Source organism: Cetorhinus maximus, chromosome 4, assembly GCF_964194155.1.
Source record: "Cetorhinus maximus chromosome 4, sCetMax3.hap1.1, whole genome shotgun sequence".
In the NCBI taxonomy this organism is placed as follows: domain Eukaryota; kingdom Metazoa; phylum Chordata; class Chondrichthyes; order Lamniformes; family Cetorhinidae; genus Cetorhinus; species Cetorhinus maximus.
Window position 1 is genome coordinate 45,771,652 of NC_135882.1, and position 27,319 is coordinate 45,798,970.

The following is a 27,319-nucleotide window of genomic DNA, read 5'->3' on the forward strand; positions in this document are numbered from 1 at the left end:
GATGATGCACCTGTGCTCCGTTGTTAAATACTGCATGGTGAAGATTTTTGTGGCAAAAGATATTTGAGTTCTGCACAAGGTTATTTAATGGTTACGTTTGCACGCAAAGTAAGTGTTATTTCAGTGAGCCATTTGGATGTAAAGCTTCATTTATGCCAGAGTGAAGCCTCAAGGCACTGGATAGGGAATTATTTTGTGACTTTAATTTATTTTTAGAAGGTGAGAACTGCCTAATTAATCAAAAAAAGTGCTATCCAAAAAGGGAAAATGGATTTAAAAAAAGGTCAGCACCTTATTAAGAGCATTTTAGTGCAGCAGAAAATGGGATTGATGTAGGGTTGGACTTTTGGTTCTCATCAAACTCCCTCTCCCCCTTTGCTTTGCCTCTCCCACTTGTTATCCCTTCATTACAGCTTTTAGCAAAAAAGAGATCTCTTTTTAGCCTCTGTCTCCCTTTTGTTTCCTCTCCTCCTCCTCTTCCACCTACTACTCCCTCTTTCCTGCTTTTTCACCTGAAAGAGATGACAACATCTATTGTGAGACCCTTGTTCCTGATGAGTTGGTGTTCAAGTAGAGCAGATGTGCTCCGTACTCGGCCAGTGTCACTCATATTACATCTGGATACTTGACTTATCTACAATGACAAATATGATCTTTTTTAGTGGTATCCTTAATCACTAGATGCTAAACTTTGTGTCTTAATTAAATGTGTGCATTGTACTTAATTTAAAAAAGCAGAAATTGGGACAGAATGCTTCATTATGATGTGTTAATGTAACAAATGTTAGGAACTTTTCAGTGTAAAAATCACTTTACCCAAACTAGTTGAAACTGTTCAACATTATTTCATCATCATTTATTATGTTCTCCTACACAATTATAGCTAGCACAGGAGTGGGAAAAGGAATCTTGTAGCAATGCAAAGCAACCTTAACTTTAATAGTTGTTGTCATTAACCTGTTTATGATGTTCTGAACAAGCTTTGACCGCGAATTTAAGTAATTCAAACATTTCTTTTCCTACCTGCCTCATTAAATTTTGTCATAGTTCAGGTGCGTGGAGGGCACACACACACATGGGTACATGGACCTGCAGAAATGCAGATACATGTAGGCGCTTGTTCACACAGGCAGTCACAGAGGCATGCACAGATGCGCACACATGCACAGCCAGGTGTTTGCACACATGTACAGTTAATTGTGTGTGCATGCACAGTCAGATGCACACAAGTAAACAAACACATGCATAGGCACACATGCACACACAGATGTACACTGGCACACACAATCAAACACGCAGCTGTAAACAGATGCACGCACAGACATGTGTCCAGACATGCATGCACAGACACACTGTAATCCCAGTTACACTGAGAAATCAGGGTTCATGCTTCAGTGTGACACATTTTAAATTTGGTAAGAGAGCTGTTCAAATCTAATGAAAATTACCTGAATTAGTGATCTGACCTCTTGCTGAAAGAGTGAGTTTCATTTTGTATTGAGAGAAAGGAGACAATTTGCTAAAGAATTGGCCCAATTACTGCTTCAATTTCGACTTGATCCGAATACAGTGAAATATAAACAAAATGTTCTCTTTACTCTCTCTAGTTGAATGTCAGCTGTGGCTCGGTTGGTAGTACACTTTCCTCTGAAGGTTTCAGGTTCGAGTCCTACTCCAGAGATTGAGCACAAAATCAAGGCCGCCATCCCAGTGCAGTACTGAGGGAGCACTGCACTGTTGGAGGTGTTATCTTTCAGATGAGATGTTAAACCAAGGCCCCACCTGCTGCTCAGGTGGATGTAAAAGATCCAATGGCACTAATTTCTAAAAGGAGCAGGGGAATCTCCCCAGTGTTCTGCCTAATACCTATCCCTCAATCAACATCACAAAAAACAGATTATCTACTCATTATCATATTGCTGTTTGTGGGAGTTTGCTGAGTGCAAATTAGCTGCCACAATTCCTACATTACAACAGTAACTACACTTTAAAAAGTACTTCTTCAGCTATAAAGTGTTTTGAGGTGTCCAGTGGTTGTGAAAAGCACTATGTAAATGCAAGGCTTTTTTAAATTATTTTTAAGGAGAGACGGTGGCACAGTAGTAATGTCACTAGCAATCCAGAGGCCCAGGCTAATGCCCAGGGAACATTGGTCCAAATCCCACTGTGGCAGCTGGTGGAATAAATTCAATTAATGAATCTGAAATTGAAAGTAGTCTTGGTAATGGGCCCATGAAACTATTATCTATTGTTGTAAAAATGCATCTGGTTTACTAATGTCTGCCATCTTTACCCAGTCTGGGCCTACATGTGACTCCAGACCACAGCAATGTGGTTGACTCTTAACTGCCCTCTGAAATGACTGAGCAAGCTACTCATTTCAAGGGCAGTTATGGACGGACAACAAATGCTGGCCTTGCCAGCGATGAGCACATCCTATGAAATAATAACGAAAAAAAAAAGTTTAAAATATGCTGATGTTGTTTCACAACTCTAGGTCAGCAGCAACAATCAAACCTGTAAGATAAGAGCAAAATACTACGGATGCTGGAAATATGAAATAAAAACAGAAAATGCTGGAAAAACGCAGCAGGTCTGATCGCATCTGTGGAGAGAGAAACAGAGTTAATGTTTCGCGTCCATCTGACTCTTCAGAGCTCTGAAGAAGAGTCATACAAACTCAAAAGTTAACTCTGTTTCTCTCTCCACAGATGCTATCAGACCTGCTGAGTTTTTCCAGCATTTTATGTTTTTATTACAATAAAAATTGTTTTTGCTTCAGTGTCTACAGTGGTATCTGCATTGATGCTGATTCTGATTTGGAATGTGCTTCCTTCTTTTAGAGGATGAAATTCCTGGCACCTATCACAGAGAGAGAAGAAACGCAATTGCAATGCAGCCGCACACTGGTGGGCAAAGCCTGAGTAAAATCGGTGAAGAACCGTCAACTTCCAGTGAAGATAGAGCTTCTCTAATCAAGAAGGAGATCCATGGATCTTTGTCACACATACCTGAGCCTTCCATTCCTTACCGTGGGGCACTTTTTGCTATGGATCCAAGGAACGGCTACATGGACCCACATTATCGTAAGTACTGGTTCAATTCACTTCAGTTCTAAGGGACCAGAAAAAAAGTATATATACCCTCTACTTAAAGATGATTTTGGTCCAGAATCCACCTAATGGGTATTCTAACTGCTAAGTTGGTCTATTTGGGCACTGATTCAGGTGATACAGTTGCTGCTTTGGCTGGCCAGAATAGATTAGAAAATTAAGACAATCCTGCTTAATTCACAAAGGAGATTCCATTAGATTGAGCTGTTTCAGGTGTCAAGACCAACGTGTGCTGGACCTGGCCTGCACCGATTCCACCACCTTTCTTTTTGATGAATAAATCTTGTCTCAATGTCCAGGAGACTTAAGGGAACGTTATCAAAGGACGTGCCTGCAGTCCTGCAGCAACTTTAGTTTGTTGATTTCATTTTCTCTGTTAAAATATTTACACTGTAATTTGGAATATGTTTCTAAATCAAGCTTGTGAAATGAAGCCAGCTGAATGCATGCTGAGGGAGTGTTTCATTTAAGTGACAGCCTGTGCCTATGTTATGTCCACTTCATGTTTAAATTGCAAGCAACTTTGGTTTTGCTCAAAGTAATCAACTAACTATTGGAATTGGAATCAACACATTAGATTTCTTCATCTCATTATGACTGGATTGCACAAAGCTGAAATCATGCTGGATTTCAATTTAAATATGAAATGAATATTTAACTCATCTATGACAACAAATATAAATCTGAAATTGGGTTGAGCAGAAGATTCTTCTATTTCAAGATGAATTATAGTTAAGCAAATATTCCTGGTAAGTGAATGCAGCTTTAAGGCAGAGAGGCCATTCATATAATAAGAATGATCACTTGTTGTAAGTGTTTGAGGGAGTGGGAGGGCATCGATGTGATTTGCTGAGATTTGAATGTTCACACTTCAGGACTGGACTGTAACTTCTGGACTGGACTTGTGATGGACGTGTTGTTAGTTTAATTGTGAGCGTGGAAGAATTCTGATGTTTGACTCAGTAACAAGGTGCTTTTCAACTTTCAATGAGGTATATAATGTTCAAGTTATACTTACGTTCAGCTTATACAGAAGCCATATTATATTCAATTGCATTTTGGTCAATTTTCTCCCCCCTTTTTAAATGCCAGCATGGTGTAGTTAGTGCACCCACATTCAATTTGATTGGAAACTGTTACTTCGTTCTTCTGCACCAAATGCTGTTTAAATTATCATGTTATGCATTGTGAAAAGGGGCACAAGCAGCGACATGTGTGTCTCCTCTGACTCCTGCTTTTTTCTGTCCCTTACCATATCTTTTTCTGCAAGGCACATGGTACTTTGGATTTGTAAAACAAAGCTAAATCATTCGTCACAGCCATGGGAACTGGTACCTAAATTAGGGCACCTTTTCTGGAAGGGAAGGGTAGAATCTTTTAACTGTAAGTGCAAAACTTCCTTTCATATGTGTGCCTTATGGCAAACTACCAATAGTTTTATTATGGGAATTCTAGCCTGATGCCTATGTTTCACATGAACATTTCAAAAGAGTGCTAGATGGTGCACATGTGTACAACCCAGATCTCCAGATTAATCCTTTAATAGTGCTGCTAATCGGACAATATAAAACTACAGGTCATCGAATTGGCTTTTAGGCCATTCAAATTTACAGCTCAGAAGGAGGTCATTCAGCCCAGCATGACTGTGCCAGCTTCTTTACTAACCTGTCTCATAGAAGGAGATCTGTGAGGCTAATGGATGAGAAGGTGATGTGAGGTCCAAAGGCATGAATTAGTTTACCCTGCGTGGCTGAGATAGTATCACTTCTGGTTGTCCATTTTGCAGCTGCATGATGATATTATAATGAAGTACTTTCTATATGTTGTAAGTTAAATCACTTGACTTCAGACTTTTGATGTTTTGAATGTGATGCAAGCATGCTTTTAAGTCTGTTCAGACTGCGTTTCTAATCAACACGTTGAGCCTCACAGAGGGGACTTATCTGGTGCTTTCTACATTAGCCAGAAGGTTTAGTATCTGGAGGTGAAAGGTCATTGGACAGATGACTGATTAGCCAAGACAGCTGATTAGTTTTAGGAGTGTCAGGAATGAAAGCAGGTTTGATTTGCCTTATTAGCTTGGCAGAAGAGGGGAATGTACACTTTATAGGACTTGATCAAAGAGATTCTAAATCTCAAGTCTGGACATTGGCTTTGTTAGTCCAGGTACAAAGATTAGGATGTAGGGCCATTTTATTCTCTTATTGACCCATTATGCATTACTGATGCTTGTGATGCTATAATCCTGCAGTGGAGTTTTATAACTGGAATTCCAGTAATTTAGAAGGTGCTGTATTTGGACTTTCATAAGTGAATGATTGGGAGTACAATAAAAATCCTTTTTAGAACAGTTAATATTCTCAATATTTCAAGCATATTGTGGTCAATCTTATGTTTTAATGCAGCAGTTGCAGAGTTTAATTTTAAGTAATGGAAAGACCTATGCTGTGTGCTGACCTTTGTGCTTGAATAGCTGATATGTGTTCCTGTCCAGTGAAAGCTCTGTGCCAGATAGTAAATCAAGCTTTTGTAAATGAAGGTTTTACTTTTGTTAAAAGCATGCTTTTTCTCCTGAAAGTAGTGTCCTTATTGGAAGAGATCCACTGCACCAGTACCTTGTCCAAGAGGCAGTTCTCTCCGTTGGAGCCAAACCAGAGAATGGTGGCAGGCTCTTTGATCACAGCTAGCATCACAGCCCACTTCAATGGTTACACATTTTACAACCCAGCAGAGGTTCATTGACTTGCTTTCTCCTCTCCTAGTCCAGGGATATGGAAGTAATTCTTGAAGTTTGTTCTCCTCCTCCCACCATCCCATCAAAGATAAACAAGTTCTGGGCAGATGAATGATACTCGTGGCCTGAGTGGACTGAATGGCTCAGTAGCAGTGGACTGAATGGCTCAGTAGCAGTGGACTGAATGGCTCAGTAGCAGTGGGCTATTGCGTGGGCAGGGTCTTTTTCGAAAGGAAAGTGTTCAGAGTTCTTTCTCTCCAGGTGAACTGTCCCTCCCTCTGTGTGGAATCAGCCAAATACAAAGGGACTTAATTATTCAGAGCCCCTATTTAATGGATTTTCCCTGTTTCCAGCAGAGCATCCTTTCGTAGTCAGAGCAGGGTGAACCCCTAAATGATGACAATTTACACCGAGTAATAATGAGATTAAACTGTACCTTAGTCTGCTCAGATTCAGGTGTAGAAGCAGTAATGATGGTGAAAGTGCTGTGCCTGCTCTTGTCTTACGCACTGGCCATGCCAGGACAAAGCAATTGGTGCGTGGAAATATGCACAGGTGCTGCTTGTGTATCCGTGCATGCCTGTTTTTAAGGTGGTATTTGCATTCACAATGTGCACATTTAAAGGTGGTATTTGTATCTATAAAGTGTGGCTTTAAAGGTGTTATTTGTGTACTTACCCATGCCCTTTGAAGGTGATATTTGAGAATCTGTATACCCGTTAAGATGGTATTTATGTATCCTCATGGATACTTGAAGGTGTATCCCTGCACCTTGCTCTTTTTAAGATGTTATTTGTCTACTCTTTTTAAGTTAGCAAGTAAACCAGAAGCTTTGCTAGTCTACAAATGGGATACTTAATAATAGGATACTCAATAATTGTTTTATTGTAACTTTAATCCTGGTGTTTATTCCAAACTGTGAAAATGCAGCAATAATCTAGCTTGTGCAAAAATAAAGCAGATGAAAGTGTTGTTATTTTCCCTAGCTGCAATGTGTGTTCTGAATTAAGCCATATTTCTGGTGGGTTGGGGTTGTATTTCATAGTCTTGTGTGCCCTGGATGTTTTGGAGAGAAAAATAGATGCTTCTGTTTTCCAAAGCAAAATATCCCAGTTTTAACAGGTTTAGAACGGACATTTTATGTGATGCTGAGTCTTTGCTTTATGACATGTTTGTTAAAATAGCTGCTGTTTTATTGCTTTCTGATATTAGTCATGAAGTATATTACCCACTGGCATTGATTAGTGGGTATTAGTGAAAGCCCTTCCCACATGTGACTGGTCTTAAGTCAGTCATGTGTAGCTAAGGATATAATGCAGTGTTCACTCTTGTTCAAACAGGCCAACATATTTTGTGGATTAGGTTTAGTAAAATAACTCTTGAGCAGGCAGCATCTCACATCAGGGTTTTGTTTCACGCCTGTCAACCTCAGTGCTGTTTAGAAAGTGAGTGAGAGTGTGAAAGATCAGAAGAGGAAGGGTGACATTTTGGATGACAAATGCATGGGTGACCTTAACTTTCTGCAATACCTCTTAAATCTGTCACAGGTGTGTATTATGCCATCCAAACAATACTGCACTATTTGCAAAGAACACTCTCAAATCAGTGATGAAGGGTGATTTTTTTTCTTATATAGTCAGTGTTTGTAACTAATATGCTAACACCTGCAGGTATAACCACCTGGCTGTCAGTCCCCTGATGTAGTGCTATTTAGAAGTCTGTTGTTGCAGAATTTTGCTGAGGAACTTTGTTGCCAGCTATAGTAAAAATAAATATGAAAGTAAAGGCACTTTTATATATAACTTGGAATCCCTCAGGAGCTGTGCTCAAATGGAGACCCACAGCCTCTATGTTCCCTGTTCTAAATCAAGGCTCCTGATTGATGGCTAAAAAGGATATTGGCTGCACATTTGAGTGGAGGTCCAATGGCAGCTCATAAGATCTACAAAACCCTTGATTTCTATTGTCTGCACTCTGGACTCCAGTTTATTTTCAAGAGTGTAATCAATGTTGGGAACAAAATATACACTATCTGCCAACAACACTCTTTCTCTATAAAATGCCTTAAGTGCACCATTTAATGAGCTCACTCTGCAGATCCTAGGGCAAACTTGCTGCAAAGGGCATTTTGATGCTGATTTACAAAACTGTTTCTTCACAGCTGCTTCTAATTGTTGCACGCAGCAAAACTAGGTCTACACAAACAATCATTTCTCAACACCAATGATCTTCTTTCCATTCCTTGCAACTGACAGTCACAATTATACCAGTCTTTATGTTTCATTTTCATATGTTATCTTATTTTGTCCATGGAATCTCTCTTTATTCCTCTATCTTTGAAATTTCTAAAATAAATGACGCCCTTGATTGAAACTGATCAAATTCCCAGTGACCCACTGGAGGAGGGCAAGCAGAATGACCCTTGGGATAAAGCGATAGGAGCAGTTTTTGCTGTTAAATTGCAATTGAGAAGGAGTGGAGGCTAATTCGAAAAGAAACAAACCTGTTCAAAAATGCAACTGCATTGAAGGGAGTTTAAATGCTGACAAAAAGACACCAGCTGCTATGTTTCGGTTGTTGATGAGTTTATATATTAGCAAAGTTTTTTTTAATGTCTTAGTATGACATTTCTGCAGACAATTTCATTGAAATGTCTAGGTATTTGTGTATTGGTAAGTGAGTCTTGAATGTAATGGCAAAGGATTTTTAGGAGGTTCCTGACAAGTGGAAGGATTGTTACTTGTCCAGATGAAAGGTTTTACTTGGTTTATGGCAGGAGTGCTGCTTTAAAAATGAGTTGAGGTGTCAGCTGTGGCTCAGTTCATAGCACCCTCGCCTTTGAATCAGAGGGTTGTGGGTTCATGTCCCACTCCCAGAAACCAAGAACTGTGATTGTACTCGAAAGAGTTGCAATCCGTGACTGTTGATAACTCGAAAGAATTTTTAAAAATGAGTTATCAACTTTCCAAATGAAATTCAACAGACTTAACTACCTGCATGTACAATTTTAATATGAATTCAAGGTATTTTAAATATGGTTTCTGGTGGTTTTTAATGAACTTAATAAAAAGCTCGAAATGTTAACTGTTCCCCTCCGCAGATGCTGCCAGACCTGCTGAGTTTTTCCAGGTATTTTTATTTTTGTTTTGGATTTCCAGCATCCGCAGTTTTTTGCTTTTATCTTAATATGCTGTTGAATACTTTTAATCTGTCTAGCCCTATATGGCTAAAAATTCCAACTTTTATTTTGTGCTTTTTTTCATATTTATCATGCAGGTTCTTTCTGATTTAGTGTTCCTAAGGAGCACAGTGCTAGCCCAACAATCAGTGCTGACAATATTGGGAAAGATGAGGAATGAATGGGTTTCCTGTGTGTTGCACAAGCACTTTTTTTATTTAGTAATTCCTGGACAAAACTACCAAACAGTTTTAAAAATGTGAGATTCATTCACAGCATAATTGTGTTGTGTTTATATCAAAATCCAGTGCGTAACCTGATTTCTGGATTAGTTATGCTGGTTGCAGATTCCATTTGCAGTTGTTGCAGTTACATGGTAGGCCATCATTTGGGCAGCTCTGTATGCTGCTGGTTGAGGCATTACAATCTGCAGTGCACATGCAGAACAGATCTGTGGTGTGCATGCACGCCTAGTGCTTTTAATTTAAAGAGGTTGACTCCAAGAATGCCTGTAAAAGCTGGGTCATCGAGTAGAAGCCCATGTTCTGATTTCCATTTGGGTTCATCACATTGTTGTTTGTAATCTGCTGCTCCTTTTCTTCTGTTCCCCCCCCCCACCCCACCCACACACCCACACACACACACACACACACACATACACAAGCATTTCCGTTCCACTGCTGCTGTGTGAGTGACTCTTCTTAATTTATTTCTTTCCTCACGCAAACATCTGAGCAATTTGTTTTCTGACCGAAAACATCTGAGCTTGGGATCTTTCATTACTTCCAATGTTGGTCCGTAGTTTGGTTAACAGGAAGCTTCCTTTGTGGAGAAATGTGAATAGAATCTGTCGTCTTTGTGATGGAGTGCTCCATCTGGCAGTCCCCTAGAGAAGCGAGTGGACTGCCAAATTAGTTTGAAGGGTGCTTCAGAGTCTTGGAACTGGTGAGATCAGATGAGATCATCTGCTGCACTATTGATGCCTGAACAAGCTGATTCTGGAAAGGCAAAGTCTGCCAAAAGTGCCACACATGAAGTTGTCCTTGCCAGTGACGTGGGATAATGCCTACTGACACCTTGTTTGCAGGGCTGGCGCCTGCTTTCTGAAACCACATGTTGTGGTGGTGGCGAACTCCTGCCCAAACCTGGTGTTGCCATTTGCATCGATTGATTGATGTTGAGGGCGTTCATGTCTCTTTTGACAACATCCTTGAATCAGAGTTTTGGGTGCCCTCTTGGTCTCTTGGCATGGGCAGTGCAGACTATATCCTTGGGGATCTTGCCCAAGCCAGCAAAGCTGCCTTTGCTTGATTAGCGCCAGCATGCTTGGCACGTTTGCCCAAGAAAGGACTGCTTCTTTGGTGACTTTGTCTTTCCATGTGATGTCGAGGATGCAACGTAGAAACCGGAGGTGGAAGTTATTGAGCCTTTGTTCTTGGTTAGGTGTAAGTTGTCCAGGCTTTGCAGCCAAGCAGCAATGTGCTGAGGATACAGGCCTTGTAGATAAGCATCTTGGTTTTGCGAGTCAATTTGTTGTTTTTCCATGCTCATGTTGTTAATCAGCTAAAGTTGGTCGTTGCCTTGCCAATGCGTGTGCTGAGCTCCTCATCAAGAGACAGGTTGTCTGTTACCGTAGATCCAGGGTAGCAGAATTTGCTGACTGCTTCCAGTGGTGGTGTGTTGAATCTGATCATGAGTAGTGACACAACGCTCTGTCTCATAACTACAGGTTTCTTGGCGCTAATTTTGAGGAAGGACATGACACAAGTATGGGAAAGATGATCTAAGAGCCGATCTACTGTTGGGGCAACCAGTGCAGCAGCATCATACAGAAGTTCAAAAGTGTGCATGCCACGCATTTTTGTCTTGGCTTTCAGTCTTGACAGGTTGAGGAGTTTTCCTGTCTGAAGGTGTGTAGAGGCACATTCCTTCCATGTTGGATGTTGGCAGGGAAAGCATAGGTCAGGAAAACAGCATAATATACCAAACAGAGTAGGAGCTAAGACGCAGTCCTGTTTCACCCCTTTCTTGATTTCAAAAAATTGTCATAGGTGGAGCTGTTGATCTGAATGGTGCCATGCAAGTTATCATGGAAGGACCATATGAGACTGCGAAGCCGATTTTTGTCTAGTATGCAGTAGAGGCCTGTCCTGCTCCATGCCGAATGCTTTTGTGAGATCCACAGAAGCAAGGTAAAGTGGTGTAAACTGCTGTCTGCACTTCTGTTGAACTGATGTAGGGAGAAAATCATATTTACCATGGATTTGCCTGCTTTGAAGCCACATTGTGCTTCTGCATATAGTCTGTTGGCTAATTGATGGAGTCTTGTTAGAATGACTCTGGCAAAGGTCTTCTCAGTGACACTGAAGTGTGAGATGCCCCATTAGTTGTTGCAACCCTCTTGATCGCCTCTTTCTTGTACAATGTAATGCTGTTTGCATCAAGCATGTCCTGTGGGACAGAGCCGCCTCTCCAGCAGAGAAGGAGGAGGCTGTTGGGCAGCAGGTGGGGCTTTCTGTACTTGAGTAGCTCAGCTGGTATTCCATCATTTCCAGGTGTTTTCCTTGCTACTAGGGAGTCAATGGCCTTTTCAAGCTCAAATAATGAGGGTTCTGCATCTAGCTCACATATGACAGGTAGCTGCAGAAGATCATCAAGCACAGGGAGAGAGATGACCGAGTAGTGCTCTATCCAACTGGTCACTTACTCGTCCCTGTCAGTGAGTACTTCCCCATCTGTGGATTTCAAAGGAACAACTTTCGTGATGGTGGGGCTGAGTGCTCTTTTGATACCTTCATACGTAGTGTAGTGTTAGGATGTTCGGGACTGTAAGGGTTAATGTGGGACTGGGTAAACAGTACTACCCATATTATGATGTAGCAAGTCGCATGGGAGTAATAGAGGGTAGTGGTGAGTCTGGTAAAAGTCAGCATAAGATTGCACCTAGTCAGGACTGTATCATGTATATATGTATATAGTTATGTGTTATTAATAAACAGTTATTGTTCAACCAGACAAGTCTCTAAACCTCTTCGTGAGACAACATACAACTATACAACACATAGCGCAAAGGTTACCATTGTCACTAGCAGTTCATATTTCTTCGCATAGATTGATCCAATACTTGTTGGCACAGCACCTTGCTGTCTTCGGCACAGCTGTCTTGGCTAGCATGAGATTGTCACATGCTTTAGGATTAGGAGACAGGCTGTAAGCCTGGTGACCTGTACTCTCCACTTTACTGATGGGAGTCATTTCAGCAAAGGGGGAGTGGAGGGGCGGGGAGTGCTCTTCAACCAATCTTTGTTCCTGTTTCTTTCTTTGGCAAAGGTGGTTACTGCGACTTGGTAGATGAATTACAACAGAGACTTCCATGCTTCATCAGTATTATCTGGTGAGCACTCAGTGGGAGGGACTGTCTGAGAGCTTCTGAGAAAGTCTAACATTTGTTGCCATCACTCGAACATGGAATGTTGATGCGAGGCATACCATTGTGTTTGGACTTGTGTATGTTCCGTGGTTACACCTTCACCCTGCTACTGAGAGGTGAGTGATCAGTATTGCAATCTGCACTGTGGTAGCTATGACTGTGAAGAGCGCTGGACAGATCATATCTTCTGGTGATTATCGGGTCAAGTTGATTCCAGTGGCCCGATTTGAATGATGTCATTATACCTTGTGCTGATGTCTGTCCTGGAAGAAGGTGTTGGTAATACTAAGTCCACACTGTGTGTAAAGATGTAGTAGCTGCTGTCCATTTTGTTTTATCTTATCATGGCTATGATGATTGAAGCACATTTGTCACAAAACTCTGTCTGATCCAACTCTTGCGTTTAAGTCCCCTAAGAGAAATAACTTTTCTCCATGTGGCAGATGCTCCAGAATATTGTCTAGAATATCGTAGAAGTGATCTTTATCTTCAGCATACAAGCTTGGTGCATAAGCGCAAATGGTAGTGAAAAAACTTCCATCTTCAGGTAGCTCTTTTGCATCAAACCAAATAAACTAAATTAACAAAGTAAGGGACAAATTAAAAAGGCAGCCTCTTAAAGGAGACAAAGAGTTATAGGGCGTTCAGAAGTTGCGCCAGGCATCTTAATTATCTGCAGCAATCTGTTGTTGACAGCAAAGCCCAATCTATGTTCACGATGGCCACCTGCACTTTTGCCATGCCAGTAGGAGGTATAATTGGCCTTGCGTATTGATTCAGTGTCAACCAATCTTGGAGAGCAGCAATATCGATGCTGAACTTGTGTAGCTCATGGTTGATTTTACGTACATTGTCTGTTGATGGCAAGTCCTCCTGTATGCCAGGGCACATAGCTCTAATGTTCCAGCTTTCAAGTCAGAGAGCCTTCACCTTTTGTTTCCTCGGTGCCCTTCTACTTGTCGGGATAGGATCCCTCATCCTCATGCACCCTTATAGGAAGGCAGACCTTAACAGGTCAGTACCTTATTGGCTGAAGGGATGCCCAGCTTGAGACGGGCTGTGACTGACCAATAGAATGCACTCACTGGAGGCAACCTGTGATGCCCTTTCCTTACACCAATTGAGCTGGGCTTAAAACTTGTAAACTGTTACCTCTTGTTTTGATCCCCTCACTGGTAAGAGCAAGGTTGAAGTGTCTTGTCCATTTCTTATTAAAGGTGAAGTGTCCTCTCCATTTGCTTTTGGCTGCATAGCCTGGGCAGATTTGGAATCGCAGATTTGGAATCACAGACTTGCCCGGCATCTGCATCTACCTCCCGACCTTATAGACTGAATCCACAGTAAGGGCGGGAACCCCTACATCTGGAGCCTACTCAGTTATAGGAGTTGCCAGAAGGTGGTTACTTAAGGGATCACAAGCCTCCTATAGGACTCCAATCGAATGAGTGGAGCCTTTGACACTACTGAGTCAGACTTGCCTGACAGTGGGTATTATTTGACTCATTATGAAAGTCAACTAACCTTGGCATTGAGAACAGAGATAGTGAGCACCAAATCCTGACAGACCTTGGAGCTTTTGCATATGGACAGACCTGGAGCACATGTGCAGTTCTGCATTTTTTGCACTCTTTGGGCCCAGCATACCTATGCGTAAAGAAAAATGGTGCAAGAACCTGGGTCAGGTGACCAGGAGCAGCCTTGCGAAAGAAGTGTTTCACACAGGGGACAGGGAGAGGTCCCAAAAGAAAGGTCACGGACAGGGAGAGGAAGAGGTCCCAGTTAAGGTAAGAAGTAGGAAAAGGGCTACAATTAGCAGACTTTAAATGAAGAGGGCTCAGGGGAAGCCCTGAAGCAACCCCTTTGGAACAATAGTGTTCTGTTCAGCGCGGCCGAAGAGCTGAAGTTGTGCTTGTGAGTTGGTGCTTGCGTGCATACTCGGGAATCCAGGGGAACAGAATCTTGGGAAACAAAATTGAAACCCTGCGAAGTGGGCTGTTGTTGAGGTCGTCCAAGTTGGAGTGGCTTGTGGAGAGAATTCCAAGTTCAGATCTTCGAAGGTGAAGACTGGAATCCCTCATGAGAGAGACAGAGTTTTGGTGAGATTGGTTGACTTAGTGTTACTGAGGCCTGGGTAGGTTGTTGAGAAATCTGTGGACTCTTGGTCTTCATCAAGTTTGCTATTTATTGTGCAGTGTGGTGTGTTCAACCACAGTTTGCCTGTTAATTCACATGTACCTCATATTAACCCTGAATGTTAGAGTATAAGATAGATATTGTAAATTGTTTTGTTTTTCTGACCATGGAATCTTGTGGCTTTATTCTATTAGCAAGTGACTTGAATCTTGAACTTTGTCTAATTTAAACAAAATGTTATCGGTCCCTCATTGAATCTTGTCAAAAACTTGGGGGTCTGGTCTAGGATCATAACATTCATCACAGGGACCTAATTAATGGACACCAGGGCATGTCCACACTCCAGTGGGTCTGCATATCGCATCTTTGGGGGGCCAAGGTTCCTCCACGATCCCCTGCAGTTCAGTCTAGGGCTGTAGGCTGCCGAGTTGGCATGTGTCACCACGAGAAGGCAGTGCACTGGGCCTTGATGATGTACTGACAGTCAGCTCCCTCTTCACAGTAACCTAGCCAGCGGCAGTGGATCATGCAACTGCAATTGGTGCATAACATCACCCTGTGGCAAAACCAGCGACACACATTTTAATTTTAGGTACTTAGAGCTAGAGGCCCCTTGATTGTTATTTATGAAAACTAAGCATATAGCCACTTGGGAGCTGACCATCAACATCATAATGGGTTTAGACACCTTTCACTCACTTATGTTCCAGAATTGTAATTCGTATAATTAATTTGATTTTAGTTTTAAAAATTTATAAAAGTGGCATTGCACCCTTGCTGCATTCTTAACAATTTCCCTGGAGTAAATGTTTAAGTAGTAGCTTTCTTCGAAGTCAATAGCAAGTGCCCTTGCGTGTTGAGTGCACACATTTGGGGACACATATTCAGTTAGGAAGGAAAAAGGGGAAAAATACAGAAACAGATGGCCACAATGAGCAAGAGGGACACAAACAGTCATGGGGAACTCGGATAAATGAATAAACAGACAGGTCCGAGATCAACATTGGGTAAAAACATATTGGAAAAGGGCGATAGTGAAAAGTTGTGTATCCACAGTTTATCGCACTGGTGCTTCTGAGTCAGAAGTCTATGGGTTCTCAGGTAGATGAGATCCTATGACACTTTTTTGAAGAAGAGCAGGGGAGTTATCCCTGGTATCCTGGCCAAGAACCAATAATTTGCTTATTGGAAAGCCACAAATGTAACATCTCTATTCAAGAGAGGAGAGACAGAAAGCAGAATAGGCCAGTTAGCCTAACATCAGTCAAAGGGAAAATGCTAAAATTAACTACTAAGGAAGTAAGAGCAGACGTTTTAGAAAATCATAATGGAATCAGGGAGAGTCAACATGGTTTTGTGAATGGGAAATCATGTTTGACTAATTTATTTGAGCTCTTTGAGGAAGTAACAAGCAAGGTGGACAATGGGGAGCCAGTATATGTGGTGTATTTGGATTTCCAAAAGGCATTTGATAAAGTGCCACATAAAAGGTTACCAAATAGGGTAAGAGCACATGGTGTTGGTGGTAACATATTAGCATCGATAGAGAATTGGTTAGTTAATAGCAAAAGCAGAGAGTCGGATTAAATGGGTTGGCAAGCTGTAACTAGTGGAGTCCCACAGGGATCAGTGCTGCGGCCTCTATTTACAATCTATATAAATGACTTGGATGAAGGGGCCAAGCGTATGCTAACTAAATTTGTCAGTGACACAAAGATAGGTAGGAAAACAAATTGTGAAGAGGGCACAAAGAGTCTACGAAAGGATAGGTTAAGCGAGTGGGCAAAAAATTGGCAGATGAGAAAATGTGAGCTTGTCCACTTTGGCAGGAAAAATAGAAAAGCATAATATTATTTTAATGAAGAGAGACTGCAGAAATCTTTGTCGAGAGGGATCTGGGTGTCCTGGTATGTGAATCACAAAAAGTCTAGTATGCAGGTACAGTAAGTGATTAGGAAGGCAAATGGAATGTTGACCTTTATTGCTGTTGTCAGGTGTTGGATGCCATTTGGTAGGCTTTAATGAAGTCTTCGTAGTCTTAGGTAGGCTAACTGTATGTATTTATTAACTACAAGAACTATATACATATATACAGTAAAGGATTCAAGCTAGGAGCTGTCTCCATGCTTGCTTGTGCACATGGCTCTATCCAGCACCAGACTGACCCCTAGGTGCAGGTCATGTGTGCTCTTACATCACAGTGTGGGTGATACTGTACTGAGTTCCATGTTAATGCTACATGTGCTAGACTCTTATACCACAGTTGCAAGGGGAGTCGAGTATAAAAATGGGGAAATGTTGCTACAGCTGCATAGGGCCTTGGAGCGACCCCATCTGGAGTACTATGTACAGTTTTGGTCTCCTTACTCAATGAGGGATACCATTGCATTGGAGGTAGTTCAGAGAAGGCTTATTCAGCTAATTCCTGTGATGAAGGGGTCGTCTCATGAGGAAAGGTTGTGAAGGATAGGCCTATACTCATTGGAGTTTAGAAGAATGAGAGGTGATCTTATTGAAACAAATAAGAATCTGAGTGGACTTGATAGAGTGGATGCTGGGAGGATGTTCCTCCTTCTGGGGGAGTCTAGAACTAGGGGGCACAGTTTAAAAATAGGGGTCTCCCATTTAAGATGGAGATGAAGAGGATATTTTTTTTCTCTTAGTAGATTGTTAGACTTTAGAATTATTTTCCCCAGAGAGCAGTGGAGACTGGGTCATTGATTATATTCAAGGCTGAGTAAGACACCTTTCTGACCGATAAGGGAGTCCAGGGTTACTGGGGGTAGGCAGGAAAGTAGAGTTAAGTTCACAATCAGATCAGCCATGATCTTATTGAATGGCAGAGCAAGCCCGAGGGGCCAAATGGCCTACTCCTGCTCCTATTTTTTATGATCTTAAGAACCAGGCAGCTTAGGTTTAAAGTAATTAGTAGAGGGATTATAGGGAAGTTGAGTAACTTTTTCACCTGGGGGATGGTGGAGGTTTGGAACTCACTGTCTGAAAGGGTGGAAATTTCAGAAACCCTCATTGCACTTAAAAAAAAAATACATGGATATGCATTTGAGGTATTGTAACCTACAGGACTAGGGAGCAAGAGCTGGAAGATGGGATTAGACTGGATGGGTCTTTTTTTGGCTGACACGGGCACGATGAGCCAAGTGGCCTCCTCCTGTGCCATAAATCTTTCTACTTTTCAATACCTGTCCTCAATCAGTATAACCAAAACAGATTATCTGGTCATCATCACATTGCTGATTGTGGGAGCTTGCAGTGTGCAAACTGGCTGCTGTGTTTCCTACATTCCAACAGTGATGACACTTCAAAGTACTTAACTGGCTGTAAAGTGCTTTGAAAGGTCCTGTGGTCATGAAAGGTGCTATATAAATGCAAGCTTTTTTGGCATTTCAAATTAATTATAACCACTGTAATGGTGATTTTTTTTCTATATCACTTGCTGTTTTTCTCTCTGTTAGTCTCTCTCCATTTATTCTGTTTCATTCCCATATATTTTTGTCTTTCCACCTCTTGCTCACTCTCACTTGATCTTTCTTGCCCTTGCTGCCCCATATTATCTCTGTCTCTCTCTCTCTCTCTCACGCACACATTCTTTTCCACCATATTTTATTGAATGTTTCTCTCTCCTCTTACTATTTATTCATTTATCTGAGTTCTCCATGACTCTTCATATCTGTTTGTGCCCTCTTTCTAATTTTATCTGTCTGTTTCTGTCTTCTCCAATTTTTGTTCCTAACTGTTTCTATGCATGTATCTTTAATTATGTATAGTTTGTTAAAACTTTGGCACAGATTTTGCAGTTAGCAACAAAGCAAGGGCGTTCACTGCTGGCCTCGAAGAAAGCTGCCCACAAAGATCTAGCAATCTCTTTGGTGTGGTTTGCCCCTTCCTGACAGCAGTTTAGATCTGGTTCCAAATGAAGGAGAAGGCTTTGCATGCAGGGGAAGAGCCACTTACATTGAAAAATTCAGCAGGGCAAACCAGGAAGTTAAAAGCACTTAATATCCTTCCCATTTTCAGACCATGTAATGAATGATGACATTAAGATGGAAGCTTAAACAAAGACAATAAGCTTTTAAAAAATATTAAAATGAGAATTTTTTTAAGTCATTATAGAGAAATTTGACATTCCACAGATATGAATGTAGCATTTCAGGACTACTGAACGTGTTTGTAGTAAATATGAAATTCATATACTGTTAACAGCCCAGCCACATCTCATTCAACAAGGCGTAATTTTCTCGAGGCTTTTTACAGTGAGGCGAGCAGCATAAGTTAAACTAGCTTGGCAGGCGTGTGGCAACCAGGTGGTAATATCCGAGATGTTGTGGCTATAACAGAGACATGGCTCGAAGAAGGACAGGATTGGGTGTTAAATATTCCTGGATACAAGGGCCGAAATTTTCACTCCTAGGTCGGGTGCGCAGAGACAGGAGAATTCCTGGCTCAGCGAACCCGACCTTTAAAAAAGGCTACCCAGATGTCAGATTTTCAGCCTGGGGGCGCGGGCTGGATTAGAAGTCAGGGTGGGTGACCAGGGAAGAACTGAGGAGGATGCTGCGCAAAGAGGCAGGCTGGGCGGAAGGCCTACCTCTGAGTTCTGGCACTGTGTCCAAAGTTTAAAATGAAATATTTAATCATGAAACATCCTTTCAGCCCTCACCCCCACACACTCCCCATGCCCCATCCATGCCAACCCATGCCACCTCATGCTCCCCATGGCCCTTTATAGCTCCATTGCCAACCGGTGCCCCCCACCCACCTCCCATGGCCCTTTATAGCCCCTATGCCAGACTATACCCTTCCACCCTCCCCCAATGGCCCATTATAGCCCTGATGTCAACTTAGTGCCAACTCATGCCAATCCATGCCCCCAGATACCACCTTTTGCCCTTACAACTCAATGTCAACACGTTTAGTATCCACCATTGGCAGACCTCAAGACCTATTGCAGAGGTGAGATAAAATAAAGTTCTTTAAATAAAGTTCTAAGTGCCTATTGCAGACTTCACTATATTGGAAAAACTCAATAATAAAAAACATTTACTACATTTACATTCTTTCAACTAAATAAAGCATTATAACAAACATTTCATTCAAGTGAATAATTCCCCATAACAACAAGCTTTGGAATTCATAGTCCCACATCAAAGAGTCTATAACTGCTTGTAGTTGTCAATCAAACTGAACTAGCAGACACCCAACTGTGATAATGGATGTTGGGAAATCAGTCATGCAGTACTAATCCATTTATAGAAGGCCTAAAGCTTATGTCAACAGACAGAGTGAAATAGCAAGCAATCATTTTTTAACACTCCAGACATTTTTTGTGAAGACTTAAAGGGCAGGATATTTAAATGTTTGACAGCTCCCTTTGACAGGTGCTTCTGACAGTTTTGACACTTGATTTTGACAGACCTGTTGGCAGTTGCAATGAGTTTGATAGTAATGACTTTGTGAGCTTTTTATGCACATTTATGCCTGCTTTTAACAATTCTAAAGGGTACCTAACCTCCTCCAGAGGTGTCATGGGACCAGATCCAAAGGGGCACCCTGGCTATCCAAATGAATCCACAAAGTTCAGACCTGCTCTGACCTGGTCTAATGTGAACATTTTGGGTTTCACACTTCTGGCCTACCAAAATCCCATTTCAATGGAGGTGGCTGATTGATTTAAATGTCCAGATGTCTCGGTAAACCACGCATGCGTGAAACCTGCCTCGACCCCATTCCTGCCCCCTGCGAAAATGGGATGTGCTGTGTTCGGTCACAGGATTGACGATTTTTGGCCAATTCCACCATTTACCCCACGATGGAGAGGCCCTCTTTCATGGTGAAAATCTGGGTCTAGGTTTTCAGGAAAGATAGAAAAGGAAGACGAGGGGGAGGGCTAACGGTATTGACTAAGCAGTGCTGGAGAGAGAGGATGTCCCGAGGACAGAATCTATTTAGCTAAGGAACGAAAATGAGCAATTACACTGCTTGGTGTAGTCTATAGGCCAGTAACTAGTGGGAAGGATGTCGAGGAACAAATTTACGAGGAAATTACAGAGAGGTGCAAGAATTATAGTTATAATGGGGGCTTTCTATTATCTGAATATAGACTGGGCTGGTAATAGTGTAAACGGCAGAGAGGGGAAAGAGTTCCTCGTGTGTGTTCATGAAAATTTTCTACAATGGTATGTTTCCAGTTGAACGAGAAAGGAGACACTGCTGGACCTGGCTGTTGGGAATGAGGTGGGCCAAGTAGATCAAGTGTCAGTGGAAGAACATTTACGTGACAGTGATAATTGTATCATAAGGTTTAGGTTGTCTATGGAAAAGGACAAAGAACAATCCAGAGAAAGAATAATTAACTGGAGGAAAGCCAACTTCAATGAGGTAAGAATGGATCTGGGCCAGATAAATTGGAATCAAGGATTGGCAAGAAAAATGGAAGCTGAACAGTGAGCTACCTTCAAAGAAGTAACAGTTCAGGCACAGTCAAGATATATTTCCATGAAGGGAAAGATGGGGTAAAAAAATCCAGAACTCCCTGGATGACAAAGGAGAATTAGAGATTAAGATGAAGAAGTAAAAGTAAGCTTGTGACAGATTTCAGATGGATAATACAATGGAGAACCAGGTTGAATATAGAAGGTTCAGTGAGGAAGTGAAAAAGCAAATAAGAGAAGCAAAGAGAGAGTATGAAAAGAGACTATCAGCTAACATAAAAGGGAACCCTAAAGTCTTCTATAGGGTGGTAAAAGGCAGAGTAGGGCCATTTAGAGACCAAAGGTGATTTATGCATGGAGGCCAAGGGCATAGCTGAGGTATTAAACTAATACTTTATATCTATCTTTACCAAGGAAGAAGATGTGACTCAGGCCACAGCGAAAGAAGAGGTAATTCATACACTAGAAGGATTTAAAATTGATAAGAAGGAGGTATTAGAAAAGCTGTCTGTACTTAAAGTTGATAAGGCACCAGGACCGGATGAGATGCATCCAAGGATACTGAGCGAAGTGAGAGTGGAAATTACAGAGGCACTGACCATCATTTTCCAGTCTTCCTTAGACTCAGAGGTGGTGCCAGAGGACTGGAGAATTGCAAATATTACACCCTTGTTTAAAAATGGGTGTAAAGATAAGCCCAGCAACTACAGGCCAGTCAGTTTAACTTCGGTGGAGAAACTCTAGAAAATAATTCGGGACAAAATTAATAGTCACATGGACAAATGTGAGTTAATTAAGGAAAGCCAGCACAAATTTGTTTAGGGGAAATCGTGTTTGACTAACTTTCTGGAGCTCCTTAAAGAGTTGACAGAGAGGGTTGATGAGGGCAATGCTGTTGATGTGGTGCACATGGACTTCCAAAAAGTGTTTGATGTAGTGCTGCATGACAGACTTGAGCAAAGTTATAGCTCATGGAATAAAAGGGACAGTAACAACATGGAGAGAAAATTGGCTGAGTGACAGGAAACAGGGAGTAGTGGTTAAAGGATGTTTTTCAGTTAGTAATGGAGATCCCCAGGGTCAGTATTGGGAACCTTGCTCTTTCTGATATATAGTAATTACCTAGACCTTAGTTTACAGGGCACAGTTTCAAAATTTGCAGATGATATGAAACTTGGAATCATTGTGAACTGCAAGGAGGATAGTGTAGAACTTCTAAAAGACATAGGCAAGTTGGTGGAATTGGCAGATGAAGTAAAATATGGAGAAATGTGAAGTGATTCATTTTGGTAGGAAGAATGCAGAGAGACAATATAAAATAAAGGGTACTATTCTAAAAGGAGTGCAGGAGCAGAAGGACCTGGGGTCATATGTGCATAAGTCATTGAAGGTGTCAGAACAGGTTGGGAGAGCGGCCAGTAAAGAATGCAGTATCCTAGGCTTTATTAATCAGGGCCTGGAGTACAAGAGCAAGGAGGTTATGTTCATAGATCATCTCTTATAGATAAGCCACTAATTTGGCCTCAGGTGTAATATTGCATCCAGGTCTTGGTGCTGCACTTTAGGAAAGATGTGAAGACATTGGAAAGAGTGCAGATTAAGATTCATGAGAATGGTTCCAGGGATGTGGGACTTCAGCTACGAAGATAGAATGGAGAATTGAGACTGTTTACCTTGGACAAGAGAAGGCTGAGAGAAGATTTGATAGAGGGATTCAAAATCATGAAAGGCTGGACAGAGTAGGCAGAGAGAAACTAATAGAAGCAAAGGCTTCATGAGGAAACCACCTTCAAGCAGCGAGTGGTTAAGGTCCAGAATGTTCTACCTTAGAGTGTGGTGAAGCAGATTCAATTGAGGCATTCAAAAGGGAATTAGACTGTTATCTGAAAAGGAAGAATGTGCATGGTTATAGGGAGACGGCAGGGGAATGACACTAGGCGAATTGCTCACTCGGAGAGCAGGTGCAGAGTGGATGAGCCGAATGGCAGCCTCCTGCGTTAGAGCGGTTCTGTGATTTTGTGAAGAGTAGAAGTTCTCATTAATTCAATTGATTTCCTTTGATTGCAGTCTGAGGATGTCTATAACGTAGACCTTCTGGAAAGTGCAGAATCACTGAAAGCATCTTCTGGATCTCTGTTGTTCTAAGCACCCATGGACTCCAGTCAGTTTCAGTGGGGTAATATGGGAGAACCACATACAGCTTTGCCATTCATTACCACCACAAAATCTGCACATACTTTGTCTTGACAAATTGTGTTCAGGTTATCAGACTTTTACTCACTCTTGTGTTAACTTTTGCCATTGTAAATTCCTATGTTTACATTTTCCTTTCAAGTATCCTCCTTCAACTTTCACCATTCACGGTTTTTTGATGAGCTAGCCAAGTTGCTTGGTGTTTAATTTTCAGGGTATTTTTATTTCAGCGATAGAAATTTCTGTTTTTACTTGAACGTCTCAGCCTCTCCCAAAAGTCTAGATTTAAACGTGATACTTTTGTCTGCATGTGGCTTCATCGGTTGAAGGTGGGTCCTGCAGTCTGAGCATGTACAATGTGAACGATTTTCCAGGATGTGCCAGTAGCATTTATATAAGTCAAATGATCGAATGTTTATCTCATTCTTTAACAAAATATGGTTGTTCTTCATAATTATCAGAGGAATGAATTTTAAAAACTTCACTCAAGTAAACTCTACTGGCCTTTTTTGAGAGCAAAGGCTATATGCATGTGTGAAAGACCAAGCGTCAAACAGAAAAATATCTCATAAATTATATGTCTGTTGTTAGTTAATTTTTAAAAATTCATTCATGGGATGTGGGCGTCACTGGCTAGGCCAGCATTTATTGCCCATCCCTAATTGCCCTTGCTGAGAGGCCACTTAAAAGTCAACCGCATTGTTGTGCATCTGGAGTCCCATGTAGGCCAGAACAGGTAAGGTTGGCAGATTTCCTTCCTTAAAGGACATTAGTGAACCAGGTGGGTTTTTACAACAATCGGCAATGGTTTCATGGTCATCAATAGACTTTTTAATCACAGATTTTTATTGAATTCAAATTCCACCGTCTGCCATGGCAGGATCCAAACCCAGGTCCCCAGAGCTTTACCCTGGGGCCGGGATTTTCCCGCCCTGTCGTGGGCGGGACCCACCGTGGGCAAATCCATCGACTTGCGGCGGGACCGGAAGATCGCGGCAGCGGGTAGGTGCGGAAAATCCCGCCCAGGGTCTCTGGATTACTAGTGCAGCTACAATACCACTATGCTATCGCCTCCCCTAATGTTCAAATTATACTCTATAAACTTCAGAAAGAGTATAATTAAGCTGAGAGAGGGAAATATCATTCCTCCTCTTAATTTGAGTTCCTAACTAATAGAAGTTGAACTTCTAACTCAGTGTGAGCCCATAATTATCACCGGCCTTATATTATTAGCTAGAAAATATAAATATTCTAATTATTGATAACTGAAAAAGGAGGGAAGATGCACATCACAAACACGTAGATGTGCATAAATATTTATCCAAAATAAAGTATTTTTCTTATCTTAATTTTAATTCACTTTAAAGCAAAATAAAATGTGTTGCACTTTGAAATCAAACAGTACTGCCAAGCTCCAGGGCCCCCAGTTCAGTTCTGGCAGAGCCAGAAAGATCCCCCAGGGCTATGCCCAATACAGCCAATTGCTGTAATCCTCCTCAGTATTACTAAATAATGGATGCCTCTGTCAAATGTTACACTTTACAAACCATCTTGCTGTGTATCCTCAATTTTAAAACTTGGAAAGAAATAATTAAATACATAAATGTTAAATACCGTATATATTGGTGTGCAAGTCGAGTTTTTGAGACCAAGTTTTTAGTCAAAAAGTAGGGGGTGGAATTATACACGAGTAATGTTTTCAAGGAGTTGAAATAGTTTCATGCCAGGGCCGACAGAGTGTGCGTGACCTGATTGGCACCTTTATGGAAAGGCCTCTCCCGCTCCCCCAGACTCCCGCTTGCTGCTTCCCTGCCTGGCTCTCTCACCTGCCCCTTGCCTGCCCGGCTCTCTCACCTGCCCCTTGCCTGCCCGGCTCTCTCACCTGCCCCTTGCCTGCCCGGCTCTCTCACCTGCCCCTTGCCTGCCCAGCTCTCTCACCTGCCCCTTCCCTGCCCGGCTCTCTCACCTGCCCGGCTCTCTCACCTGCCCCTTCCCTGCCCGGCTCTCTCACCTGCCCCTTGCCTGCCCGGCTCTCTCACCTGCCCGGCTCTCTCACCTGCCCCTTCCCTGCCCGGCTCTCTCACCTGCCCGGCTCTCTCACCTGCCCCTTCCCTGCCCGGCTCTCTCACCTGCCCCTTGCCTGCCCGGCTCTCTCACCTGCCCCTTGCCTGCCCGGCTCTCTTACCTGCCCCTTGCCTGGCCGGCTCTCTCACCTGCCCCTTGCCTGCCCGGCTCTCTCACCTGCCCCTTGCCTGCCCGGCTCTCTCACCTGCCCCTTGCCTGGCCGGCTCTCTCACTTGTCCCTTCCCTGCCCGGCTCTCTCACCTGCCCCTTGCCTGCCGGGCTCTCTCACCTGCCGTATCCCTGCCCGGCTCTCTCACCTGCCGCATCCCTGCCCGGCTCTCTCACCTGCCCCTTCCCTGCCCGGCTTTCTCACCTGCACCTTGCCTGCCCGGCTCTCTCACCTGCCCCTTGCCTGCCCGGCTCTCTCACCTGCCCCTTGCCTGCCCGGCTCTCTCACCTGCCCCTTGCCTGGCCGGGTTCTCTCACCTGCACCTTGCCTGCCTGACTCTCATTCGCAGCTCCTCTTGCTCGCTCCCCTTCTCTCGTCGCCCTGCTCCTGAGCCTTCGCTCGCAACAAGGGTTCAGGAGAGAAAAGTGATAAGTAAGAGGGTTGGGCAGGGAAGCGGCGAGGGAGTGTGTGAGAGAATTGGCCTGCGGGAGAGGTGGCAAGTGGGTGGTTAGTAGAAAAAGTTGTGACTTTTTGGCCAAAAGTTGGGCGTCGACTTATGCGTGACATTGACTATCACTCGAGTATATACCCTAAAGACCATTCGTTTTTAGCTTTAATGTGAAAAATTGCAAAATCAGACTTACCAAAACACTGGTAAAAATATTACGTAATAAAAATAAAATTGGACTTAGTCAGTTACACTGATGTTCTGCGCCATGTGGTGTTACGCCCTATTATAAAACAGCATATCGTCCAACTCATTGTGAGCAACACCTAGTAATATATTCAAAGCTTTGTCTATTACAAGGTCCTCCTGTAATGTTTAGTTCCAATGCCACTTTCCCAGTCACATAATAGCAAACCAGAACAATAAACATATAACAAATAACAAAAATAGGAATCAAAAATGGGGATAACGGCTAGCAAACTACTGAAACTCATGTGGCAATGGAGTTCCTCATGGTAATGGAAGACTCCAAAAGTTCATCAGTATAAAAACATTAAGGCCAGAATTTTACGTCCCGCGGTCAGGCACCTGCCCGACCCGTCCAGCTGTGAAATAGTGCGAGATGACATCAGGCGAGCATCCCAACGTCATCACGCACTCACGCCATATCTCGCTCAGCGGAAGCGTGCCCACCAACAATTAAGCGGACAATTAGGCCCATTAAGGAGGCACTTGAACGCGATTTTTTGTGGCCCGTCCACTTTTACAGTTGGCGGACGGGTCAATCGTCCTGGTGGCCTTTACATTTTTGCTCAAACCTCAATCCAGGGCGGGATGAAATCTCTGTGGGGAAATAAAATAGAGATATCTGGGGACTGGTTTTTTTTATGAGGTTTGCTTTCAGGTGCTTGATTGCGCTGCATGGACATATTTTGCAGGATGTTTGTTGTTCCATTTATTCCGTGGAGGTCTGCAGCTCCCTGAGGCACCTGTCTGCCTTCAGGGAGCTCACTGGAAGCGCTCATCAACGCAGGTGCTGGTGTCGGCACCTGTCCTCACCAGCAATGCTGAGCCTTTCTCAGTGTGTGTTTCACGCTGGCTGCCCGTCAGTTGGCCAGCCAGTGTGAAATCGCGTTCGGGGGCCGATCTCAGTCGGGGACCCGTTTCCCGTCCGCTCCCAGCCTGCCGATCGTGTGCACCCAACTAGTGAAAAGTTCAGGCCTAAAAGTTACAGGTTTCACAATTTCATGATCAAGCTTAGCTGTCTTTGAGTACTTGACCAAAACTATTAGCTTGGACTTAATTGGAGGGGGGGGAAAGGTTTAATTCACAGCTTCCCATTTTGTGCCAGAATAACAGATGGCTAGCAGATGAAAATCATTATGGGGGCCAGGGAATGGGAGGTACC

At 42.7% G+C, this 27,319-nt stretch overlaps 1 protein-coding gene across 1 annotated transcript in view; it reads left to right on the forward strand.

Moving 5' to 3' along the window:
* Positions 1 to 27,319, forward strand: part of LOC144679590 (transcriptional activator GLI3-like) — a 410,012-nt gene that overhangs the window by 146,534 nt on the left and 236,159 nt on the right. The window contains exon 3 of the mRNA XM_078540127.1: positions 2,844 to 3,086. Within this exon, the coding sequence (XP_078396253.1) occupies positions 2,844 to 3,086 (243 nt within the window). The remainder of the gene's footprint in view (positions 1 to 2,843; positions 3,087 to 27,319) is intronic.